The sequence below is a fragment of the Delphinapterus leucas genome, chromosome 20 (assembly GCF_059928025.1).
Source record: "Delphinapterus leucas isolate spDelLeu-1000000601 "Yukka" chromosome 20, BTC_Dleu_Yukka2, whole genome shotgun sequence".
Taxonomy (NCBI): Eukaryota; Metazoa; Chordata; class Mammalia; order Artiodactyla; family Monodontidae; genus Delphinapterus; species Delphinapterus leucas.
Genome location: NC_143148.1, coordinates 14,878,643 through 14,901,848, shown reverse-complemented (window position 1 = coordinate 14,901,848; position 23,206 = coordinate 14,878,643). Strand labels below are relative to the sequence as shown.

The following is a 23,206-nucleotide window of genomic DNA, read 5'->3' as shown; positions in this document are numbered from 1 at the left end:
AAAAAATTTTTTTGTAACTATGTATGGTGATGGATGTTAACTAGACTTACTGAAGTGATCACTTTGCAATACTTACAAATATCAAATCTTTCCATTGTGTACCTGAAACAAATGTAAAAGTCAATTATACATCAATAACTAATATACATAATAGTCTACAAAACAAATCACATACCATGATTCTCACACTTGTTAGGATATTGAGGACTGTGACATCATGAGGGCAATTAGTGGTTCACCATGAAATATTTATATTTGATAATAAGTAAAGTTGGGGAAATATATATTCATTATAAAAATTACAACAAAATAGGTAAAAACATCAGTGCATCGAAATAACTACATATTAAACTAGATGTAAACTATTTCAGAATTTGTATTGCTTTGTTATTAAGACACCATTACTAAATATGAGCCAGTTTTTGTTACCTACTAGGATTCCTTTATAAGGAAGTAGAAACATTGTTAAGAAAAGTTCCTGGGAAGAAAAATAACTTGGAAAGTTATATTAATTTATTTTCCAGCAAATTTTAAAACGCTCATGTGCTGATTACTTCCCTGTTGTTGTTTCAGTTCCAAGCATGTCTTTCTCTTATTCTGTGATGCGAGGGCTGGAACTCTGACAAAGACATTTCCTATTCTCCCTTGCTAGTTAGCTTCCTGTTATAGTTTGCCAATGGAGGCATTAAAGGGATTTTGGGAGACAGAAAGGGAGAAGGAACCCGCTTCCTATTTTCCAGTTTTTTTAGTATCTCTCTAGCAGCATTTAGATATATCTAGTATATCTCTAGCAGAATCTCTCTAGCTTGCCTGTAGAATCTTTCTGCTTTCTCAGCACCAGTACCAAACCTAGTTAACAGCCAGCCTGACACCCCTCTTCAGAGCTTTTAGGTTCTAGTAAATCCATCTCTTCCCCTTTGTTCCCCAAGCTCTAGGGTTTAGCTGCTTCCTGAAGTTACAAATCTCTCCCCTTTTTGCTCTTTGAGGCCTTCCTTCAAAATTGTGTAATCAATTTCCTGTAATTAAATCTTCTGTTTGAAATTCCCAGCATAGTTCTGCTTTCTTGATTAGACCCTGATAAACAGAGTCCTACGACAATTTCTTTGAGCAGTACAAACACTTAGTTGACATACTTTGAGGACCACTGCCGTACTCTACTGGAGATGACTGGGCTCAAACCAGTGTTGGACTTGGTGGTATGAGACAAGAAAAATAAAGTACAAAAAGTCTTCTTATGATCAATTACTGACATATGAAGAGATAGTCATACATACAGTTTCTCTAAAGGTACACCTTACCAGTCAGGAAGTATCTTAAATTTCTAGCACTTTAGAATGAAACATCCAAGAAGATCTCTAACCTGCGTGATAGTTAAGTCCAGGGAAGAGCTGTGTGATGTATTTGTCAAGCACCAAACCACAATTATTATCCAAAGAATTCTTTTTTTTTTTTTTTTTTGGCTGTGTTGGGTCTTAGTTGTGGCATGTAGGATCTTCGTTGAGGCATGTGCGATTTTTCATTGCAGCGTGGGCTCTTGTGACGTGAGGGCTTCTCTCTAGTTGTGGCATGCAGACTTTCTCTCTCTAGTTGTGGCACATGGATTCCAGGGCACGTGGGCTCTGTAGTTGTGGCGCTCGGGCTCCAGAGCATGTGGACTCTGTAGTTTGAGGCACGTGGGCTCTCTCGTTGAGGCACCCCAGCTCAGCAGTTGTGGCGGGCAGGCTTAGTTGCCCCACAGCATGTGGGGTCTTAGTTCCCTGACCAGGGATCAAACCTGCATCCCCTGAATTGGAAGGCAGATTCTTTACCACTGGACCACCAGGGAAGTCCCATCATCCAAAGAATTCCTAACTTGTAAATTTCCCATTAAAGCAACCCAACTATTAAATGTTTGTGGAGCCTTAAAAAATAATTGCTTGCTTTCTTCTGAATGTAACAATGCAATGTAACAACAGTTTCACAGAGTAAAGTGCAAATCACTTTAGTCCTAGTAGCCAGACTCCCCTTGTCCAAGACTCTGGGGCTTTAGCTATTTGAGGGCTCTTTCTCGGGAGGGGATTGGAGGGAATCTCCAAGGATGTGTTCTTATTTCAAGAACTTCCCTTTGCTTCCACACACCCCCACTTACCGAGATCTTGACTTGGGTGCACCTTCCAGATCTTCCAAGGTCTGGGGAAGAATGTTGGTTTGTTTGGAACCTTCACTGACAAAGACTCTCTCCTTGACCAAACTTTTAGTCAGACTCCTCTGAACCCTCTTCTTAACTAGGCTTCAACCTTTGGGCTTCAATGTTTGTCTTTGCAACACCCACTTTTAGCAAGAATTCTGTCATGTCAGTTTAGCTTGAGTTCTTGATATCTGATCAGTCTCAATATCTAATTAAATTCCTCATCCACCCAGGTGGTATCTGATCACTCTGGCCAGCCCTCAGCAAGAATCCTGTTGGTCAGTATAGTGAGAATTCCTCCCTACCCTTTATGTCTCCTCTTTGTAATTTTCCATGAACTGACCACCCCCCAACCCCAACTTGCTCCTTGCCTATAAATCCCCACTTGTTCTTGCTATATTTGGAATTGAGCCCAGTTCTATACTGAAGTCTCTTTCCCCCTATTGCAATATTTCCTGGATTAAAAAAAACAAAACCCCTCAACTACTGTTCAGCTCTGGTTTTCTTTAACATCACTCAGGGGTTCACATTCTTGTCCTCCTGACTGTGGACAGTTTTTCTTAAAGCTGGGCCCTAATTAAAGTTTTAAAGTGAAAAGGAGAAACAGCAATAAACCCCAGAGCTGTTGGCTACAACATTATAAATGGCTTTGGTGCAAATGAGCATCTTCCTACAACTGGAATATAATTACCCTCTGTGCCTGGCATCACATATGGGGCAATCAGAGAAGGGATAGTAAAAATAAGGATAACACTGACCCCACCCATGGCCGGAGGTGAGGGGTTGGGTGGGGGTGGGAGAACAGTTAGACCTGGAGACAGGCACACACACAGACACACAAACACTCTTCTCCCACGTACTCAACCCCAAAGACAAGCCCAGAAACACCGTCCATTATGGGTAAACTCCTGCGATCTCTGGGATAAGAACACAGTTACAGAAACGTCATGCCCAAAGTCAGCCACAGTTCTTCACACACCCACAATCACTCTCCCATTCTTGGCGGGACAGACCCACAATCTGTCACACAACGACCCACACTCACGGGCGTGACTGAAAATACAGAAGCTCACTACACCGACAGAACCCGTCGCCCCGTAGTGAGCAAGCACAAAAGTGTGCAGCGACAGTCACACACACAAACCGCCCCACCTGAGCATTCAATAACAGTCACGGACGTGCACAGCTTCACCACTCCCTCACACACAGTAGCCGAGTCATCTGAGTGCCCAAGATCGCCCAGGGTCGCACACAGCGTTCCGGGTACCCGCACCTGCGGCCTCGGTCACCTGTAGCGCAGGCGCGATGTCGAGGCGTGTCTCGGGGCCCTCTGGGAAATGTTGTTCTTTCCGCAAAGAGGCCGAGGCGCAAAGCGTTCTGGGGCTCGTGGTCCGCGTGGTCGGAAGGAGAAGCTGAGTCGTTAGTGCAGGTTCCTGCAGCTGGAGTTTACCCAGCGGAGCTCGGTGTCCCGCGCGCCTCAGTCCCCGCCCCGCTCCGCCCCGCAGGGGATTCTGGGAGGCGACGTCGCCGGTCTCGGGTCGTTGGGCGTGTTTCCAGAGCCAGCGGCGCTGGGAGGTGAGTAGGGCCTGGCTAAGCGCGAGAGCTAGAGGGCAGGGCCGGGCTTGGGGTGGACCGGCAGGGAACGGGGTGGGAACCAGGAGGGCGCCGCCGAGGAGACTGTGTGACAGGCTGCGGGTGTGACAGGGTGTGATCTTCTGTGTCACCGTGTATGTAATTGTGCGCGACTGTGACCGTCTGTCTCCGGTATAAAACTCCGAGTCTATGTGTGTTTGTGCGTGACTGTCTCCGCAGGTGTAACTGTGTTATTGTGTATGGGTTTGTGAGAGATTGCGGGTGTGACTTTGTGTGTGTGTGTGTCGCTGTGTGGGTGTGTGTGTGACTGTGTTTGACCCCTTGTCCCTGTGGATATAACTGCGTTTGAATGTGTGTGACAGAAGGTGTCATTACGTGCCCATGACCATCTATATCTGCAGGTATAATTTTGTGTGAGTAATTGTGGCAGGATATGTGACTTTGTGTGGTATGTCACTATGCATGAGATTGTGTGTGACTGTCTCTCTGTTGGAGTAACTGTGTATCGTCATCTCTATCTTTGTGTTAATACCACTGTGTATGTATGTGACATTACAGTCGCAATTATGTGACCATATATATGTGTGTGATTGGGTGAGAATTTGTATGTGTATGTCAGACCTAGTGTGTGATTGTGAGACACAGAAAGATTAAAATTACTCACCCACATTCACACAGTTACTAAATGACAGAATCAGGACTTAAGCCCAGGCAATTTGGCTCCAGAGGCCTTGCTTTTAATTGCTAAACTCTCTTGATCTTTCCCACGCTGTGAGGGTGAAAAATGGGGGCCCTGAGTTCTGAGGGTGTTGAAGAGTATTGTCTGTGGTCTTGGACTAGGACCCTTCTGGACATAGAACTTAACCTGGGTATCTTTGTTTGGTCCCCTTGTGAGTAACAGAACCCAATCTAAAGACACTGTGGTGAAACCATCCTCATATTGGCTGCATTTGGGGGAGGAAAGCCCAACCTGAAAGACCAGTCTTCCTCTCCTTAGGCCATGGAGTTTGAGATTTTAGGTTTGTCCTTGTCAAAACTCTTCCATGTCTGGTGCTGAGAGAGGCTGATCCCTGGCTCTTTTTCTCACATACCAAGTGAACTAAGTGTTTGGTTCTGACTTCACGTAATAAAGAAAAATGCTCTCATTTCCTTTTCAACTGTGTGTGTAAAATCTAAGTGGCAATAAGGGTGGCACTTCTCTATGCCAGGAGTTGGCTCAAGCAATCTTGACAGTGAGGAAAGGTTCTGACAGTTGGGTTGATTTGCCCAAGGTCACATAGCCAATGAGGAAAGGAATGGAGAGTCAGTGTGTGTCTGGGGGTCTATATAAAGCACAAGTCTTTCACAGCACCTTTCAGTGACTGATGGTTCATCTCAAACTTGAAAAGTATTATTCAAATGATACACAGCGATTTGAAACAGCAATTTAAAAGTTTTTTTTTTTTTTATGCATGTGCTACTTAGAGCTCCCAGGTGCTGAGAAGACTTCACTGATTCTCCTCTTGGGTTGCAAAGGCTTTTATAAACAAATTCAAGCTGCATTACACTAAGGAAATAATTTTCTTACAGATTGAGTTGGTTAGTGCAGAGTAGCAGAATTAGGGGGTTGTATTTCTTAAATTCTAAGTCAAACACAACTATCTTTGTTTTCAGAGTGAAGAAATGTTGGCTCTGAGAAGACAAGGAACTTGTTTCAGGCTGTGCAGTTTCTTATTGGTTTGGTATTGAAATTTGTCAATGTTTGCCTCAGGCTGAATTTCTGTGGAGTAATAGAGGTAACACCTGCCACCTCCGAATATGCTTCTCTGAAAAACATATAGCATTGATTTCTCAGGTTATGCTGAATATTTCCCATACAAACATTGTGGTCTCTTGAAAGAGGACCAGTTTTTGAGCCACACTGCAGTTTGACTCTTATGACTTTGAGTTAGCTGTTTAAGCTTTTTGAACCTCAATTTCACTTGGTGGTAAAATGGGGATAATAATACCTACCTTTGCAGTTTTGTGAAGATTAAATAAGATAATGACATACACAACATGTGTAACATTGCTATTTATATTACAGGAGCCACAGTAAGATTTATTTATTTGTTTATCAAATATGTTTTTAGCACTTACAGTGGTTCTGGCATTATTCTAGCACTAGAGATATACCAGTGAACCCAACAAATCCTGGCTGTCTTAAATCTTATACTGTTGTTTGGGAAGACAACAGTTAACAGAAAAAAGAAAAGTAACATGTCCAATGATGTTAAATGCTAAGAAGAAAAATAAATCAAGATAAGGAAAAATAATAACTGGGAGGGAGATTCCCTTTAGGTAGAATAGGGAGGTCCCTCCAATGTTGTTAACAATTGAGCACAGATAAGAATGAAGAGAGGGAATGTGCTGTGTCCAGGCAGAAGGAAAAGCCAAGGCCACAGCCTTGAAAAAGGAGTGTGGACAATGTTTGAGGAACTATAAGGAAACCTGTATGCCTGGAGTAGGGTGAATAAGGGGGAGAAGAGTGGGAAATGAGGTCTAAGGGGCAGCCAGGGTTAGATCATAAATTGTCTTATTGGTGATAGGATGGACTTTAGATTTTGTTGAGTTCAGGCTGTGTGTCTTTAATATCAGTCAGGAGTTCAGGGGTTAAGTTCAGCTTTGGCCTTTTTTCTCAGATCTTGGAACAGGGTAGGGCTGGTCCATGTAAAGAAACTAGAGACCATAAAGGGGCAAAAAACTCTGTGAGTCTCAGATCAGCAACATAGGGCTGCTCTGCCATTTTTTTTCTTGTTTAACTCTCCCTTCTCAGGACTTTGTTCTCCAAAAGAGAAAATTGAAGAAGGAAGGAAGAATGGCTGTTGGACTATGTAAATCCATGTCCCAGGTAAGTTGATGTTTTCACTTTGTTTCCAGAAATTCCACATCATTTTTCAGGACTTTGGGACCTCAGAGAGAGTCACAAGTAGCCCAGTGAGTGCACTCTTCACTTCTCTCTCTCCACTATTTGTTCATATAATCCTTCTACAAAACATTTAGTTGCTATTTTTACTCAGTGTTGTGCTTAAATGTATGGTGGAACAGAACTTTTCCTCTTTAGATGAATCACGATTTGTTGTGTTGGAGATGAATGCAAGTGAAATAAAGGATGGAGTGTGATTATCAAATAGGGAGATCAAGGATGGCTTTTCTGAGAAAGTGACAGTTGAGCAAAGAAAAACCTGAGTGAAAGTAGGGAGTAAGTTTTGTGGAGATCTGGGAAGAGCTTTAAAAAAGTAGAAGGAATAGCAAGTACAAAGTTACTGTGTTGGGAGCATGTTTGATGTGTTCCAGGGATAGCAATAAGCCAGTATCCTCAGACAGAAATGTGCATTGTGAGATTAGAGCAGTAGCTGGGGACCAAATTATGCAGGCCCTTAAAAGTCATGACCAGAACTTTGATTTTTGTTCTAAAGGTGAAGGAGAACCATTGGGGTATTTGTGATGTGATTTGATTTATGTTTTAAAAGGAAAATAAATAGCAGAGAAGTAACAGTGGAAGGAGGGAGGCCAGTCAGGAGACTGCTGCAATAATCCAGGTGGGAGGTGATAGCTGCCTGGACCATGGTGGTGGCATTGGAGCTGGTGAGATTCTGGGTGTATATTGGAGATATAAAATATGGGATTTGATCAGGGATTGGTTGTGGAGTATGAGAGGAAGAAAGAAATCATGAATGACTACAAAGATTTTTGACCTGGGCAATTGTGTAAATGGTCATGCCATTTACTGAGATGGGAAGACAGGGTGGGATGAGATAAGAATCAAGAATTGAGTTCTAGATATATTAAATTCGAGAGACCTTTTGGATATCCAAGTAAAGTATTGATTATATATCTAGAGTTCAGGACTGGAGATGTGAATTTGAGAGTCATTAGTGTATTTAAAGCCATGGGACAGGATGAGATTATCTTGAGGGTAGGGTTGTGGTGAATGTAGATAGGAAAGAGGTCCAAGGACTGAGCTTAAGGCATTCAATATAAGAGGCTGACAAGAAGAGGAGGAATCAGCAAAAGAGACTAAGAAGGACTGATGTAGAAGGAAAACCAGGAGAGTGTGGGTCCCGTGAGTCAATAGTAGAAAGCATTTCAAGGAGATGATCAACTGAGTTAAATTCTTCTGAGAGAGACTGAGGAAGATGCTAGGACCATATGGGAGTACTTGGCAAACAGCATTTTTTTAAAAATTTCAGGGTTTGGTGACCTTCAGGGATGTGGCTCTAAATTTTTCCCAAGAGGAGTGGGAATGGCTGGACTCATCTCAGAAGGATTTGTACAGAGATGTCATGTTGGAGAACTACAGGAACTTGGTATGGCTTGGTAAGGATATGTATCCCCCATAATTCAAATCTTCCCTATGAGATGTTTATGCTTCCTCCATTGGGAATATCTAGGGCATCTTAAATGCTTAGCTGGATTTCTACTTCGTGTTCCCAGGAAATTATTCAAAGTAGTTTCATAGAGTTATAAATGAGTATAGTTCCCTTTGCTCTAGAAAGATGGTTTGGGATAGCAGCATTAGTATGGCGTGGAAATTTTTTTAATTGCAAATTATGGGGTCCCACTATAGACCTACAGATTCTGGGAATAGGCCTAATAGTCTGGGTTTTAATGAGCTCTCCAAGTGGTTCTGATACCCATTAAAATTTGAGAACCACTGTGGCTTCTGATTCAGTAGGTCTGGTTGGGGCAGCCTGAGAATTTGCATTTCTAATAAGTTCCTAGGTGATGGTTCTTCTGCTCTAGTACTTTGAGAACTGCTGCTATGAAAGAAGCTTTGCCTCATTCTCCATTCAAACATCTTTCCATTCTCTGGCCCTTCCTCTAATGTCCTTTCTTGCCTAATGACCAAGAGATTGAGTCTGAGTCTGGAACAGCAATAGCAAGTTGATTTGTTTATCTATCTGTCTGTCTTGCTGGCTCTCATTTTTCTTCTCCTGTAAACAGGACTTTCCATTTCTAAGCCCAACATGATCTCCTTATTGGAGCAAGGGAAGGATCCTTGCATGGTGGAGAGAGAGATGTCAGATGGTCAATATGCAGGTGAGTGACGGGGAACAGAGAGGGCTGTTGTAAGGTGACAGCACAAGTGGTCATAAGAAGACTGCCCTGCATTTGAGGAGGCTGTCCTGGGCTTCAGGGGGTCATTTCCTCTCTATTTATATCAAGTTATATTCTCAATAATATTTCTACCTCTACCCTGAATCTTGTTCCTTTTAAGTTCTTCTTTCCCCTTTATGGATAGAGTTATATACATTTCTAGATTTCTTTTTAGAGTTTTTATTTTTATCAAAGTTATGCTTGCACATTGGTTGAAGAGACAAGTTGTTTTATAAGGCTTATTCCTTTAAAAAAGGAGGTCTCTTGCCCGCTTCCCAGTTTCCCTCTCCCTAGAGGGATCCACTTTCTTTACTTTTGCAGCTTCTTTTGGTGTCTCCTTCACGTCTCTAATAAATATGTTTATGTTGCTATTTCTTGATTGTTTTTTTCAGGTTTAGTCCTCATCCAATATCTTCACTAAGAAAATAAGAATTTAGTACTTTCTTATCCTGAATCCAACATGTGTGTGAGCATGCACGCGCACACACACAATTTCTGTCTTCCTATCTCACTGATATCATAACTTTTAAAGTTTTATTTATTTTTTTAATTGAAGTGTAGTTGATTTACCACGTTGTGCCAATCTCTGCTGTACAGTAAAGTGACTCAGTTATACACATATGGACATTCTTTTTTTTAATATTCTTTTCCATTATGGTTTATCACAGGATATTGAATATAGTTCCCTGTGCTATAAGTAGGACCTTGTTGTTTATCCATCCTATATGTAATAGTTTACATCTGCTAATCCCACACTCCCAGTTCTTCCCTCCCCCACCCCCTCCCTCTTGGCAACCACAAGTCTGTTCTCTATGTCTATGAGTCTGTTTCTGTTTTGTAGATAGGTTCATTTGTGTCACATTTTTAGATTCCATATATAAGTGATATAATATGGTATTTGTCTTTCTCTTTATGACTTATTATGGTAATCTCTTAGTTGCATCCATGTTGCTGCAAATAGCATTATTTCATTCTTTTTATGGCTGCATAGTATTCCATTGTGTGTGTGTGTGTGTGTGTGTGTGTGTGTGTGTGTGTGTACCACATCTTCTTTATCCTTTCATCTGTAGATGGACATTTAGGTTGTTTCCATGTCTTGGCTATTGTGAATAGTGCTTCTATGAATATAAGGGTGCATTTATCTTTTTGAATTATAGTTTTGTCCAGGTATATGCCCAGGAATGGGATTGCTGGATCATATGGTAATTCTATTTTTAGTTTTCTGAGGAACCTCCATACTGTCTTCCATAGTGGCTGCACCAACTTACATTCCCACCAGCAGTGTAGGAAGGTTCCCTTTTCTCCACACCTTCTCCAGCATTTGTTATTTGTAGACTTTTTAATCATGGCCATTCTGACTGTTGTGAGGTGGTACCTCATTGTAGTTTTGATTTGCATTTCTCTAATAATTAGTGATGTTGAGCATCTCTTCATGGGCCTGCTTGCCATCTGTATGTCTTCTTTGGAGAAATGTCTATTAAGGTCTTCTGCCCATTTTTCGATTGAGTTGTTTGTTTTTCTGTTGTTGAATTGCATGAGCTGTTTGTATATTTTGGAGATTAAGCCCTTGTCGCATCATTTGCAAACATTTTCTCCCATTCCATAGGTTGTCTTTTGGGTTTTTTTTAATGGTTTCCTTTGCTGTGCAAAAGCTTGTAAGTTTGATTAGGTCCCATACAAATATCTTAATTTTTATTGAACCACTGTTCAGTGTTTACATTATTATGGCTATTAAGTGCTAGTCGTAGCTGTGCTGTGCATATACCAAGGTTACTTTTTCTGTACTTTTTCTTTTTCTTAGCATTAATAATTATCTGGGGTTTTGTCTATTTTTTTCCCTTAGTTTTCTATATACATATTCCTAACTCAATTCTTAACTCCTGATCAATTGTTTAAATCTCTTAAGACACTCAGACACATTAGGTTATCTATTGATTTTACCTTCTTGGAGAAATCTCTCCAGAGTCTTCAGATATGCTTCACTCTAGACAAATGGCTCATTACATTTGCTTGCATTCTATTTGGGTTTATCTAACGTTTTCTCATGATTAGATTGAGGTGGTGCATTTTTGAAAAGAGTGCCACAGAAATAATGTTGTATCCTTCTCAGTGAGTGCATCATACCAAAGGATTGATAATATTGATATATCTTATTATCAGTGATGTCAATTTCCATCACTTGGTGAAGGTGGTATCTGCCTGGTTTCTCCATTGTAAAGTTACTATTTTTCTATTTATAATTAATAAATATTTGGGGAAGATACTTGATACTATTCAGTTTCTTCTGAAACTTTTGCCCACTAATTTTAGCATCCACGGCCCTGTTGGATCTTGTCTGCAACAGTTACCACTGTTGTGGTATTGACCTAATGTTGACATTTTTATTTCCTTCTTTTATTTACACATATTAACTAGGATTGTTCTGTCTGGAAGAGCTGTTTCACCTCTCCCATTTGTTTATATATTAAAATATTTCTTCATATTTATGGAATGATGGGTTTTTTTTCCCTATGAGTTAAAACTACTGTATCATTATTTTGTTGCTCAAAGTGTTCCAGCTTTGACCATTTAGATCTTCTTCAAGTTGGTTCCTATGACCTTTTAATATGCCCCACTTCGTGGTTCCAGGTGTTCCAGGTTCATCTTGTTTTCCTTTCCCCAGCCTTGAATCAACCACTTCTCCAAGGAGCCCTGGTTCCTTTTATTGGGAAATGATGTTTAAAACCAAGGTCTGGGTACTAGGTGTACTTATTGCTACTGGAAGTGATTTCTTCTAGGCCCTCACAGCAGACTGAGCTGGAAAATATATGTATGTATAGCAACACACACTTTTAGACAGACACACTTTTATATTTATTTCTGTCTTTATTTTTTTAATACATTAAATTATTCGTTTATATTGATACCTTGATTTTAGTCCTACCCTCCACAGGGTTTATCATAGCCTTTCTCCTTTACTTATTTGTAATTTCTTCTTCTGACAGTGAGAAGCAATGTATTTAATTATTTCCTCCATAGTGTACACACAAAGTAGTTTCAGAATTTCTAACCTATTCCTCTGTGAGAAATAAATTTACTAAGTAGATTACATTATTTGTGTTTAGGTACAAATGTACTTTTTTAGTCTTAAGTATTCAGTCAAAAACTATTTTCCAGAGTTACTTAGGTTAGTTCTTCTAGGTTCATTTGTTTCTGTTGATTCCTACTACATCCTGGTTGATTTTCCTTTTTTTTTTTATATCTGAAACATTACTATGCTCCTAAGAATCAGACCTTTGCAAGAATGTATCCTCAGAAAAGTGTCGCTCCCTCCTCATCCTTACTGTATTGTTTCTGTTCCCTACTTCTTCCTGCCCCTTTCTTACCCACCCCTTGTAGATCACCAGTCTTTATTTTCAGGTTGGTCCTTTTTATGTTTCTTTTACACAAATGAGCAGATATACCTGTAGTTGCATTTGCCCTTTTCACTTAGCTATAACGACATGATTTGAACTGCGAGGGTCCACTTATATGTGAATTTTTTCAATAAATACTTACTACACGATCCGAGGTAGGTTGAATTCATTGATGCTGAACTGCAGATTCGGAGGGCTGACTGTAAAGTTATACCCATAGCCCCTGTATTGTTCGGGGGTCAGCTGTACAGGAAATCACTCCATATGAATTCATGGAGAGCTTCCTCATTTTTCTGACAGCTGCAGAATACTCCATTCTGTGGATGTTATGGTAATTTATTGAATACTCTATAATGTGTGAACATTTAGGATGTTTGCAGTAGTTTACAATTACAGACAATGCTGCTATAAATAACCTTGTAAATATGTATGTTCCTGTTGTTGAGGCTTTATTTTCAGGGTTGTTTTGTAGATGTAGGATTGCTAAGTAAGTGCATATGTAGTTTAGGAATTGACAAATTCCTCCCCAAAATGTTGTACCTGTCTGCTTTTTATATTAGTTTCTTATGGCTGCTGTAACAAATTACCACAAATGTAGTGGCTGAAAACAACACAAGAATATTATCATACAGCTCTGGATCCAGGTCAGAAGTTCAAAATGGGTCTCACAGGGCTAAAATCAAGATGTTGGCAGCCTGCCTTCCTTCTGAAGGCCCTCGGGGAGAATCTGTTTCTTGCCTTTTTATGCTTTCTTTAGGGCCTTTATCATCTGTTTATTTTCAACTTTGTAAAATCACCTTGTTTTAAACGTGAGCTTTATATGCAGTATAGAATTGAGTTTTGCTTTGTGAACCAGTCTGGATATCATTTCAATTTAATAGGTGAAAGTCCAACCATGTTTTTAATATGTTTGGGCTTAATTCTGTACATTGTTTTGTGTTATATTTTCTGATTTTTACAGTTTTTAAAAAAGACTTTAGCTTGTCTGTTTTCCTAGGCTTTTTTTGGTCGTGTAATACTATAGTTTTTATAATAATTAGAAAGATTCTTCTTTTGTTCTAGTGCCTTCACGGTTATAGGGCTCTGTTTCTTTAGACAGTATTTATTCCTTCTATTACTTGATTGGTCAGCTTTAAAAACTAGCCTTTGATTTTTTCACCTGTTACAGATGTGTCAATAAGTAACCTTATTATACTCCCCACCTTGTTTTCCCAAATTTTGTTACTTGTATGCTTTTTTCATTGTCCAGGCATATTATATTTACATGCTCTTGTGTCACATTTATCCCAACCTTTCCTTTTGTCTTAATTCTGTAGTTATATATATTTAGTGTTTTCCACTAGGTCATTTTGCTGAAATTTCTCTGGATTGGCTGAAATCTGTTCTCTAGCAGTTTCCTCAAAAAGAGTTCATGCAAACAATGTCCCCCTAAGCTCTACCTTGTTCATAATTGGCCATTCCTTCCTTAAGTTGTTTATAGCATAGTATTGGTGTTGAATGTTGTTACAAAGAAGTCTGATGCCAGCTTGATATTTTCCCTTTATGTATAAGTGTCTTTATATTTTGTTCTGATCTCCTAGATGGGTACAGGCTAGGGTACGACTACGGGTTAGGGTTAGGGTACGGGTTAGTGTATGGTTTATGGTTAGGGTACGGGTTAGTGTATGGTTTATGGTTAGGGTACGGGTTACGGTTAGGGTACCGGTTAGGGTCAGCGTATGGGTTAGGGCTAGGGTACGCTTTAGGGAGAGGGTATTTATTAAACCTCTCCCACTCTCCAGATATCACTTAGCACGTAAAGGTATATTATTCGGGGTCCAGCCATGGAGAAGACTTTAGACACTAGGATAAGAGAAAGAACACACACATTATAAATAAATCACATTAGGATTTTGTTTCAAACCTGTACATTAAAACACTAGTGCTTAGGAAATCTAATGGAGGCAGAAGCAGTAAAGGGTAGTTTTATGGGAATAACATCACAGATTTTCTGTAGAATACACAGATTTTGACTGGTTAGAAAGTTAAGGAGGAATGCTTTTGTTCTGAAGACATAAACCCTCTTCTAAATTGAGCTGTTATTGGAAGTTAGAAATTTTTTGTTGCTGTTGTATTGCTTTGTGTTTTCATGATTATTCTGCTTGCATCTCCCTTGTTAAACCTTTGATTTGGGGAAGAGTGCCATTACTGGAAATGATTTTACAGAATTCTCAAAAACAAAAGGAAATGGTTCTCACCTAAATATTAAGCAATAATCTCTATACTGGTGTACTAACAGAATTATGATTCAGGGATAATAATTCTATGAAATGTAATTAAACACACAATATATTTTTTTCTTTTAAATTTCCATTGTTACTTTTTTAAAGTACAATTGTAATTCAAATTCTTTGTAACAAGTGGAATTTAAAAAGATTAAAGGAAAAGATAATATTTTACCACTTGCCATTCTTTCCCACTCCCTGAAACGACCAGCATAAATGTGTAGCTTTCTTATTTTATCCAGGTGTTCTATACATCTGGAACATCATGTTTCTCACTGTATAAAAACAGATTTAGCTCTCACAATTTTTTTTTTTTTTTTTGGCGGTACGCAGGCCTCTCACTGTTGTGGCCTCTCCCGTTGCAGAGCACAGGCTCCGGACGCACAGGCTCAGCAGCCATGGCTCACGGGCCTAACCTTTCATTTTAAAGTCATTTTATCAGGACATGTTTTAGTCTTGACCATTTTGGGTCACTTTTTCCTGGTAGATATGTTCTCTCTCAGGTTGGAGAGTCAAGTTTTTATTTCTGGAAATATCTTTTTCTTTTTTTACTGATGAAGTTAAAAATATAGGAAAGTATAGAGAATAATATAATAATATAGTAAAGGATTTCCTATCGATAAACAATTTTTGTGTTTCTGAATTGCATACTTCATCATGTGTATTATTTATTTAATATACTGCTTGATTCAATTTTTAATATTTAAGAATTTTGCCTGTTATCCATGAGATTGGTCTGATATAAGAACAGTGAAATAGATCAGTGGAACAGTGAAGAATGTACAAAAATACACCCATGTATATATGAGAATTTAGTATTAGATAAAAGTAGTTTTTCAAATTAGTGGTGTAAAAAGATTTTCTTAAAAGTTATAGATAATATTTGTATAATATTGGGTTTTGGAAAGTCTTTCTTAAAATGACATAAAGGCCAGGCTCTATAATGAAAAAATTGGAAGATTTGAGTTCATATAAATTTTTAAAAAATTTTATCAGAAGCATTATAAATCAAGATGACATGTGACAATAAAATTATAAATGAAGATGACATGTGATTTGAGGGAGAAAAATGCTCAAAAGCCTTAATGTCTTAAATTTATAATGACTTCTATAAATCACTTAAAAGAAATGCCAGTGTAATTAAAATATATGCAAAGTACCTGAATAAGGAATTCACCAAAGAAGAAACCATAAAATATATAAAAGGTACATAAATATATATGAAAATGCTCAATTTTATAATCATAGAATTGCAAATTAAAACAATAATGAGGTACTCTTTACTTGTAAGGGCAAATATTTTTAGAATGGTGTTAGCCAGTGTGAATGGGTTCGAAGACATATTTCATGTTGCTGACAGGAATGTAAACTGATAAAAAAAAAAAGTCATAACCATGACTTTCTCCCCTCTTTCCTCCAAGTAAATTCTTTAATTTCTTCTATAACAGTTTTCTTTCTCTTTGGAAGGGTAAAAAGGAGACATTTGCTTTCTTGATATTTTTCAGAATGGGACTCTTTGTATGAAATCAAGGCATTATCTCCAAAATGGTACATTGATGAAGAGGAAATATCCCAGGGGATGATAATGGAAAGACTTACAAGTTATGGCCTTGAATCCTCCAGTTTCAGAGAAGCCTGGAAATATGAGGGTGAATTTGAGCAGCATCAGGGAAATCGGGAGAGTCATTTCAGGCAAGTGACAACTCTTAAGGAAATCTCTGCCATGAAAAGAGACAATGAATATAATAATTCTGAGATAAATGTTCTCTTGAACTCAGTACTTTTAACACAACAGAGAGTTCCCACAGTAGAACAAGTACATAAATTTGATATTTATGATAAAATGTTCCCCCCAAATTCAGTTCTAACTGAACATAAAAGACTACATGCTGAGAAGGAATCTTTGATAGGTAATGAATGTGAAGAATTCAACCAGAATACATACCTTAGTAAAGATGCAGAAATTCCTCCTGGGGAGAAACATTACGAAAGTAATGATTTTTCAGATCTCTTAAGTTTCCACTCATTACTTACTCAACATCACACAACTCATCTTGGAAAATTATCCCATGGATACGTTGAATGTGGTGCTGCTTTTAGCTGTTATTCGTTCTTTACTCAACCTCAGAGAATTCACAGTAGAGAGAAACCATATGCATGCAATGACTGTGGAAAAGCCTTTAGCCATGACTTCTTTCTCAGTGAGCATCAGAGAGCTCATACTGGGGAGAAACCATATGAATGTAAGGAATGTAACAAAGCTTTCAGACAGAGTGCACACCTTGCTCAACATCAGAGAATCCACACTGGAGAGAAACCCTTTGCATGCAATGAATGTGGGAAGGCCTTTAGCCGTTATGCCTTCCTTGTGGAACATCAGAGAATTCACACAGGAGAGAAACCATATGAATGTAAGGAATGTAACAAAGCCTTCAGACAGAGTGCACACCTTAATCAACATCAGAGAATTCACACTGGAGAGAAACCCTATGAATGTAATCAATGTGGAAAAGCCTTCAGCAGACGCATAGCCCTTACTCTGCATCAAAGAATTCACACAGGAGAGAAACCCTTTAAATGTAATGAATGTGGAAAGACCTTTGGCTATCGCTCACACCTTAATCAACATCAGAGAATTCACACTGGTGAAAAGCCGTATGAGTGCATCAAATGTGGGAAGTTTTTTAGGACTGACTCACAACTTAATCGACATCATAGAATTCATACTGGAGAGAGACCTTTTGAATGCAGTAAATGTGGAAAAGCCTTCAGTGATGCTTTAGTTCTAATTCATCATAAGAGAAGTCATGCAGGAGAGAAACCCTATGAATGTAACAAATGTGGGAAGGCCTTCAGTTGTGGCTCATACCTTAATCAACATCAGAGAATTCATACTGGAGAGAAACCTTATGAATGTAATGAATGTGGGAAGGCTTTCCATCAGATCTTGTCCCTTAGGCTACACCAGAGAATTCATGCTGGAGAAAAACCCTATAACTGTAATGAATGTGGGAACAATTTTAGCTGTGCTTCAGCTCTTCGACGACATCAGAAAATTCATAATAGAGAAGCTCTCTGATTATGTATAACAAGTATAAGAAAGAAAACATTTAGTCACCATTCAGTCCTTATTAAATAAATATCAGTGAGTTCTTCAGTTAGTAATTCTATGAATGTAGTACCTATGGAGAAGCCTTCAGTTCATGAGCATCCCTTATTTGAAATAGCCTGAGTAGTAGACATCTGTTACTTTTGAATCTGTTCTGTACCCTATTTGAGACTTATCTCACCCTTAATGCATATCATTCTGATGAAATTGTTTAATCAGAAAGAGCAGTAGATTGGTCATAGGCAGGCCAATTATTTTCTTCAACCTCATGATGGATAAGGGATTTACAAATGGCCCTGTCTAGACCAGTAGAGTCCTAGGCGGTCATTGTTATGGGTAGTAAGAAAAGATTTTTTTTCCTCACCCCAGAATTGCAAGTTTCAAGGATTTAGTAAGGTTAAAAACTCACCAGTAGCCTTTTTGCCACCACATGAAGAAAGCCTTCCCAGGATAAATCTAACACAAAGGAAAACTGAGGTCAGAGACAGAAATCTGAGGATGCTGTTTGATCTTCTGTATCCAATCATGTCTGAAGTCTACACCATCTTTTACTTTTTCATTTTTGTGATCCAATAAATTTTCTTTTTTCTGCTTATGTTAATTTGACTTGGGTTTTTGCCTCTTGGAATCAGAGTCCTGACTCATACACCCCATGTTTGCTACACATGTGAGAAAGTCTTAATCTTTTATATGGCATAATTGTTTATCCTGAGGATAAGCCTCATAACAAGTATATGAAAGTTAAATACACAGCCTTCATAAAGCTGAGAGAATTGTTACATTTTATTTGTTGATAAAAACTAATTTAGTATTCATTAGTCTGTTTCACAATAAGGAAGAATTTTTAAAAATTCACTTAGTGAAACTTATTACCAGGCTTTCTCATAGGGAATTAAAATCATTTGTGGCAGTGACTCACTATAGACCTTTAAAGTAAGATTGGCCAGCTAAGAGAATAATGGATCCATCAGTTTAATGAATGGCTCTTCATCTTAAAGGAATTATTTGATTTTCTACTTTCAGCATGGGTTTAAACATATCATGTGATAGAATAAGATGGAATTGTAAGTGAGGTCTTTTGTGGGTGGGTTGTAAACTTGGTTTAAGAAGTTTATAGATAACTTCTTTGGAACGAGACATATTAGACAAGACATTGCTGGCAGACAAAAAGAATGAGCCATTTTCAACTAATGGTTAAAGTAAAGCAGTTGGAGTCTAAAATTTTTAGAGTATAAATCATTACTATTCAGAGTAATGAGAAACAGGAGGGTGTGGGGCAGTATATTCCTGTTTTATCTGAGTGTATATACGAAGGTAAACTTTAATATGGAGACGTTGCCACTTTGAAGAGTTAGAACCAGTTATAATCTTGGGCATTGTCTGGAGAGCATCTATAGAAACAGATCAGGACAAATGAATTATGAAAAAGTGAAGGATTTACATGTGTATATATGTGCGTGGAGCAAAACAATGACTACTAATATAATTTCTTTAATAGTCAATTTATACTTTAATAAAAATCTGAAAATTATTTTTCTTAAATATTAAGACAAATTCCCTTTGAACAACTTAAATTACAGACCTAGTATAATTGAATACTTCAAACCTTGAGCAGAAACAAATATAATGGTTTTAAAACACTGCCAAACTTGCATTATATCTAATCTAAAATATATTAATAATCGTAAGCTAAATTCATGTAATCATTCCTTTATTCTCATATTTTCTGGAGGTATAGGAACACTTATTTGAATATGTTCTAAGGGTTTAGTTATAACTTACATCAGAAAGCTCCTCAGGGTTACTCTAAACTTACTAAGCTTAAAGGAAAAAAAATAATGACTCAGACCAGTGATGAGTCTGAGTTGTTCACTAATTGATTCTTGATCTAAGTATGGCACCTGATTTCTTCCTCCAAGGTGATATAAACCCAAGCCACTGATTCTGTTTTTACAGTTAAACTTCACTTGTAATGTTGATAAAATCTGTTACACCCATGCCTTTAGCACAGGTGTTTGTACTTTACAATCTGATGTTTCTCCTCACAATGAGGTACCTAAATTTTGTTTATCTGCAACTATACAATCCATTGTCTTATTGTGATATACTGACTTGATCTTTTAGCATTATAACTCATGCTTTATTAGTATGTTATAGATATTAGGACTAGCTAGAGATTTCCTATCCTAAGAGATAAGAGTTTGAGTCTGTTTAGTTAATTATCTTTAGGACATGAACTAATCCATTTAGGACTCACTGGTTAAACCTTTTCCACTTGGTTGAGTGTGATCAATGGCAATGAATTTTTGGATTTCTTTTTTAATCTGGTTATTGTGCTGAACGTATCTTTCTGCCTTGTTACAGTTTATGCAGTTTTTGCTTGTCATATAGAAGAGTTTTCTTTATTTACTCTTGCTTAAGTAGAAGGTTTGTATTTGTGTGTTTATGTGTATGTGTTTTATTTAAAATTTTTGTATTGAGCACCTCTTCTGTTGCAGGCTTTGTTCTAATCCAGGCTTTGGAGGTAACAGTTGTGAGTTAAACAGACAAAAATCCTTGCCTTCATAGAGCTAATTTCTAGAGAAGAAGATAGACAATAAAAATATATATATAAGTAAAACTTATACTATGTAAGAGTAACTTCTAAGGAGAAAAAGATGAAGGAAGAGCTGGGTGACCAGGTTGATATTTTAGATTGTGTGGCCAGGGAAGGCCTTTTTTGAAGTTAACTTTTGATTAAAGACCTGGGAGAGATGAGAGATCTGTCTATTCATGCTACATATATACACACATACACGTACACACATATACACGTGTATAGCCCTTATCTACCTAACGGAAAGGAAATGCATATATGTATATGTATGTGTGTGTATATATATGTTTTATACTTTGTTCTTACTAAATTCTTTCTCATTTTATTATGCCTCTGTATTTATGTATTGCATTTTAACATTTTTCCTTTTAGTCTCATGAACTCATGGCCTTCTACAGTCTTAACACAGTTTAATTATAATGTATATATATTTTTTGATGCTCAAATTATCAGAATTTAGCCATTGGGGCCACTTTAAGCTAACTCCTTGCTCCCTTCAGCACTGCTGCCCTGACATCTCTGCAAGCAACTTTACTTTGTGGCAATAAAAGGATATTCCAGACCCATCCTAAATGTTTTCTGTCCGAAGTCATGAAGTTAGCTACCTTCCAAGGAATTTAGGGAGGGAGAAAACAGGCATATACTTTTGAAATGAGACAGGCTGGGACCTGGAACCTGGCACACTTTGCTACAGTGCGTGCACCTGGACAAATGTCTCTTGGAGAAACAGAATACAAAAAAACTATATAGGACTAAAAATAACTGCATGCATGCGTAGTTGGGGCAAATTATGAACAAGATACAAAAAGACCAAAAACCCAACTGCCACTTCTGAGGTGTCGAGGGCAAAATCAGGGTACTGCATATAATCCCTGCACACAGCACCACCAAGGAGGTGAGCCGACCACCTAAGCCACCCTTCCAGCCTGACCCTCACCCCATTTAGGGATCAGCTCACACCCCCACGCACACACCAAGAGCGAGCAAGGGCATCTGTTACTTGTTTTCTCTCCCTTGTGCTGCAGCATGAGTCCCAATAAAGACTTGCCTGAATTTCTCATCTGGCCTCATAGCAATTTCTATTGATTAAGGAGTCCAAGAACCTTGGTCAGGAACAGAAAGAGGTTATGAAATCAGAAATAGAAGTTTTCAAATAATTTTCCTCAGCAAAAAGTCTTGTTAGATGGATTTGGGGGCCTGAGAAAGAGTCTAAAGTAAGACTGCATTTTCCTTATATACTATATTTTCTATTGTTCCTCTTGCCCAAGAAGAAAACGATGGCCCACAGTAGAGCTCATTTTAATAAGAAATATATATTAATTACTCTATAAAACTTGAAGTTGTTTTAGGATTTGTGAATATTGTTTCAATAACATTGTTAAAAAAAAACCATTTGAAAATTGATAATTTAAAATTGCCTCGATTGATGTAAATGAGTCAAAATGGCTAAGCTTCTTCAGGTGTGTTAAAATTCCACTTGCTCTCTTCCTCCTAATAGAAGGTTTTCTTTCCTTTTAAAAGTATTTCAGACATCTCTTCCTGAGCAAATGCAAAGGTTTTTGTGATGTGTTGATAGAAGTAAATTTTCCATGGAGTCCTGTACCCTTTTAGCAGTTACTGTATTTGGATGCTAGGACTGCACATGAATTGAGGGCAAATTTGCTGCTATTATGATTGGGTCCCTTTTAGAGACAGCTGGAAAAAATGTTTCCTTTTTAGAGCATCATTTCACATTGATTCTAGTTCTTAGAATATTTGCCGTACCCTACTTTATTCACAGAGTTCAGGACAGGGAGACAATAAATTGTATGATAGAGAAAAGCAGATTGCTTGAAGCCATGAGTTGAGGCTACTTTAGTGACAGAAGAATGAGTCACTTTCCTGGTCAGCTTTCTTAAGGCATTTGTGTGGGGGAATTTCTCACATGTTCTTCCAGAAAGAGTAGTGGAAGTATCCACTCTTGATTATTGGCACATGTATAGTTGTTGGCATTAGACCTTCACATGGATGTCAGGTCTTTTAGTTGGGAGAACCTGAAAAGGTGATTATACTTCTTTCAGACTCAGTTTGGTTTTCTGTAAAACTAAAATAATTACAGCTTTCCATGTTTTTGTGAGGATTACTTGACTGTAATATATGTAAACAGTTAACATGGCAATTATTAATGATGAAATTAAGTAGGAAGTTGAATTGCATGCCTGAGAGCCAGCTGCTTATATGAGACAGAATTGCAAATTCTGCCCCTGTGTCCTGTTTCCCAGTGTATGGAGTCTCAAACAGCCGTGCTCCTAGCCCTTCTTTCTGATCCCGGAGAGGGAACTGCAGTTCCAGAGTCTCTTCGGAGCTCCCTGTTGGGATATATGGGGCTGTTAGGACTCTGCCTTCTATTAAAATAGAGGCCAGGAAGTGTATGGCTCTTGGTTTTTAAATTTTGCATTTATATTTTTGGACCTCAATTCCTAGTATATTACCAAAATTGTTTAGTCTAACACTCAGTTCTTGGTTCTTCCCCCCGTCGTTCCCAATTCCTAATCTCCCCCATGGGCACATACACATCTGTGTTTGGTATGCATCCTTAAATGTGTATATATCCCCTATCAAATAAGTCATGTTGTGTGTTTGAAATTTATATTATTGGTGTTATGCTATAAAAGTGTCACTTTTTTCTACTCAGTACTATATTTTGGATTGATCATGTTCTTCTGTGCACAGTGCTGTTATGCTATTCAGTGCTTCTAACATTTGCATAGTAATTCATAATAAATGTTTACTACTTTTAATTTATTCATTTCTGCATACAACTCCTGGCTGGCACAAAGAACATCCTGGTATGTGTCCCCTTGTGGACCTGAGCTAGGTTAGACTACTTGCTGTAGAATATTGTGCAAAGGATTTTTTTGCACAGTGTTATAAGGTACAACCAGATTACTTTCTAAAATGGCTGCAACTATTTACATTCTCCCC

The 23,206-nt window shown here is 38.2% G+C and overlaps 1 protein-coding gene across 4 annotated transcripts; it reads left to right on the top strand.

Moving 5' to 3' along the window:
* The first annotated feature begins 2,960 nt into the window (after positions 1-2,960).
* ZNF527 (zinc finger protein 527) lies at positions 2,961-18,247 on the top strand. 4 transcript variants are annotated; one of them, XM_030761362.2, is made up of 6 exons: positions 2,961-3,742; positions 5,414-5,535; positions 6,555-6,629; positions 7,972-8,098; positions 8,726-8,821; positions 16,043-18,247. In XM_030761362.2, the coding sequence occupies exons 3-6, from the start codon at positions 6,597-6,599 to the stop codon at positions 17,614-17,616; spliced, it is 1,830 nt and encodes a 609-aa protein (XP_030617222.1). In that variant the 5' UTR covers positions 2,961-3,742; positions 5,414-5,535; positions 6,555-6,596; the 3' UTR covers positions 17,617-18,247. The 4 variants fall into 4 exon arrangements, with proteins under 4 accessions (XP_030617222.1, XP_089758384.1, XP_030617221.1 ...); XM_030761361.2 differs by lacking the exon at positions 2,961-3,742 and having other exon boundaries at positions 3,817-5,535; XM_089902258.1 differs by lacking the exon at positions 2,961-3,742 and having other exon boundaries at positions 3,816-6,629; positions 7,972-8,088.
* The last annotated feature ends 4,959 nt before the right edge of the window (positions 18,248-23,206 follow it).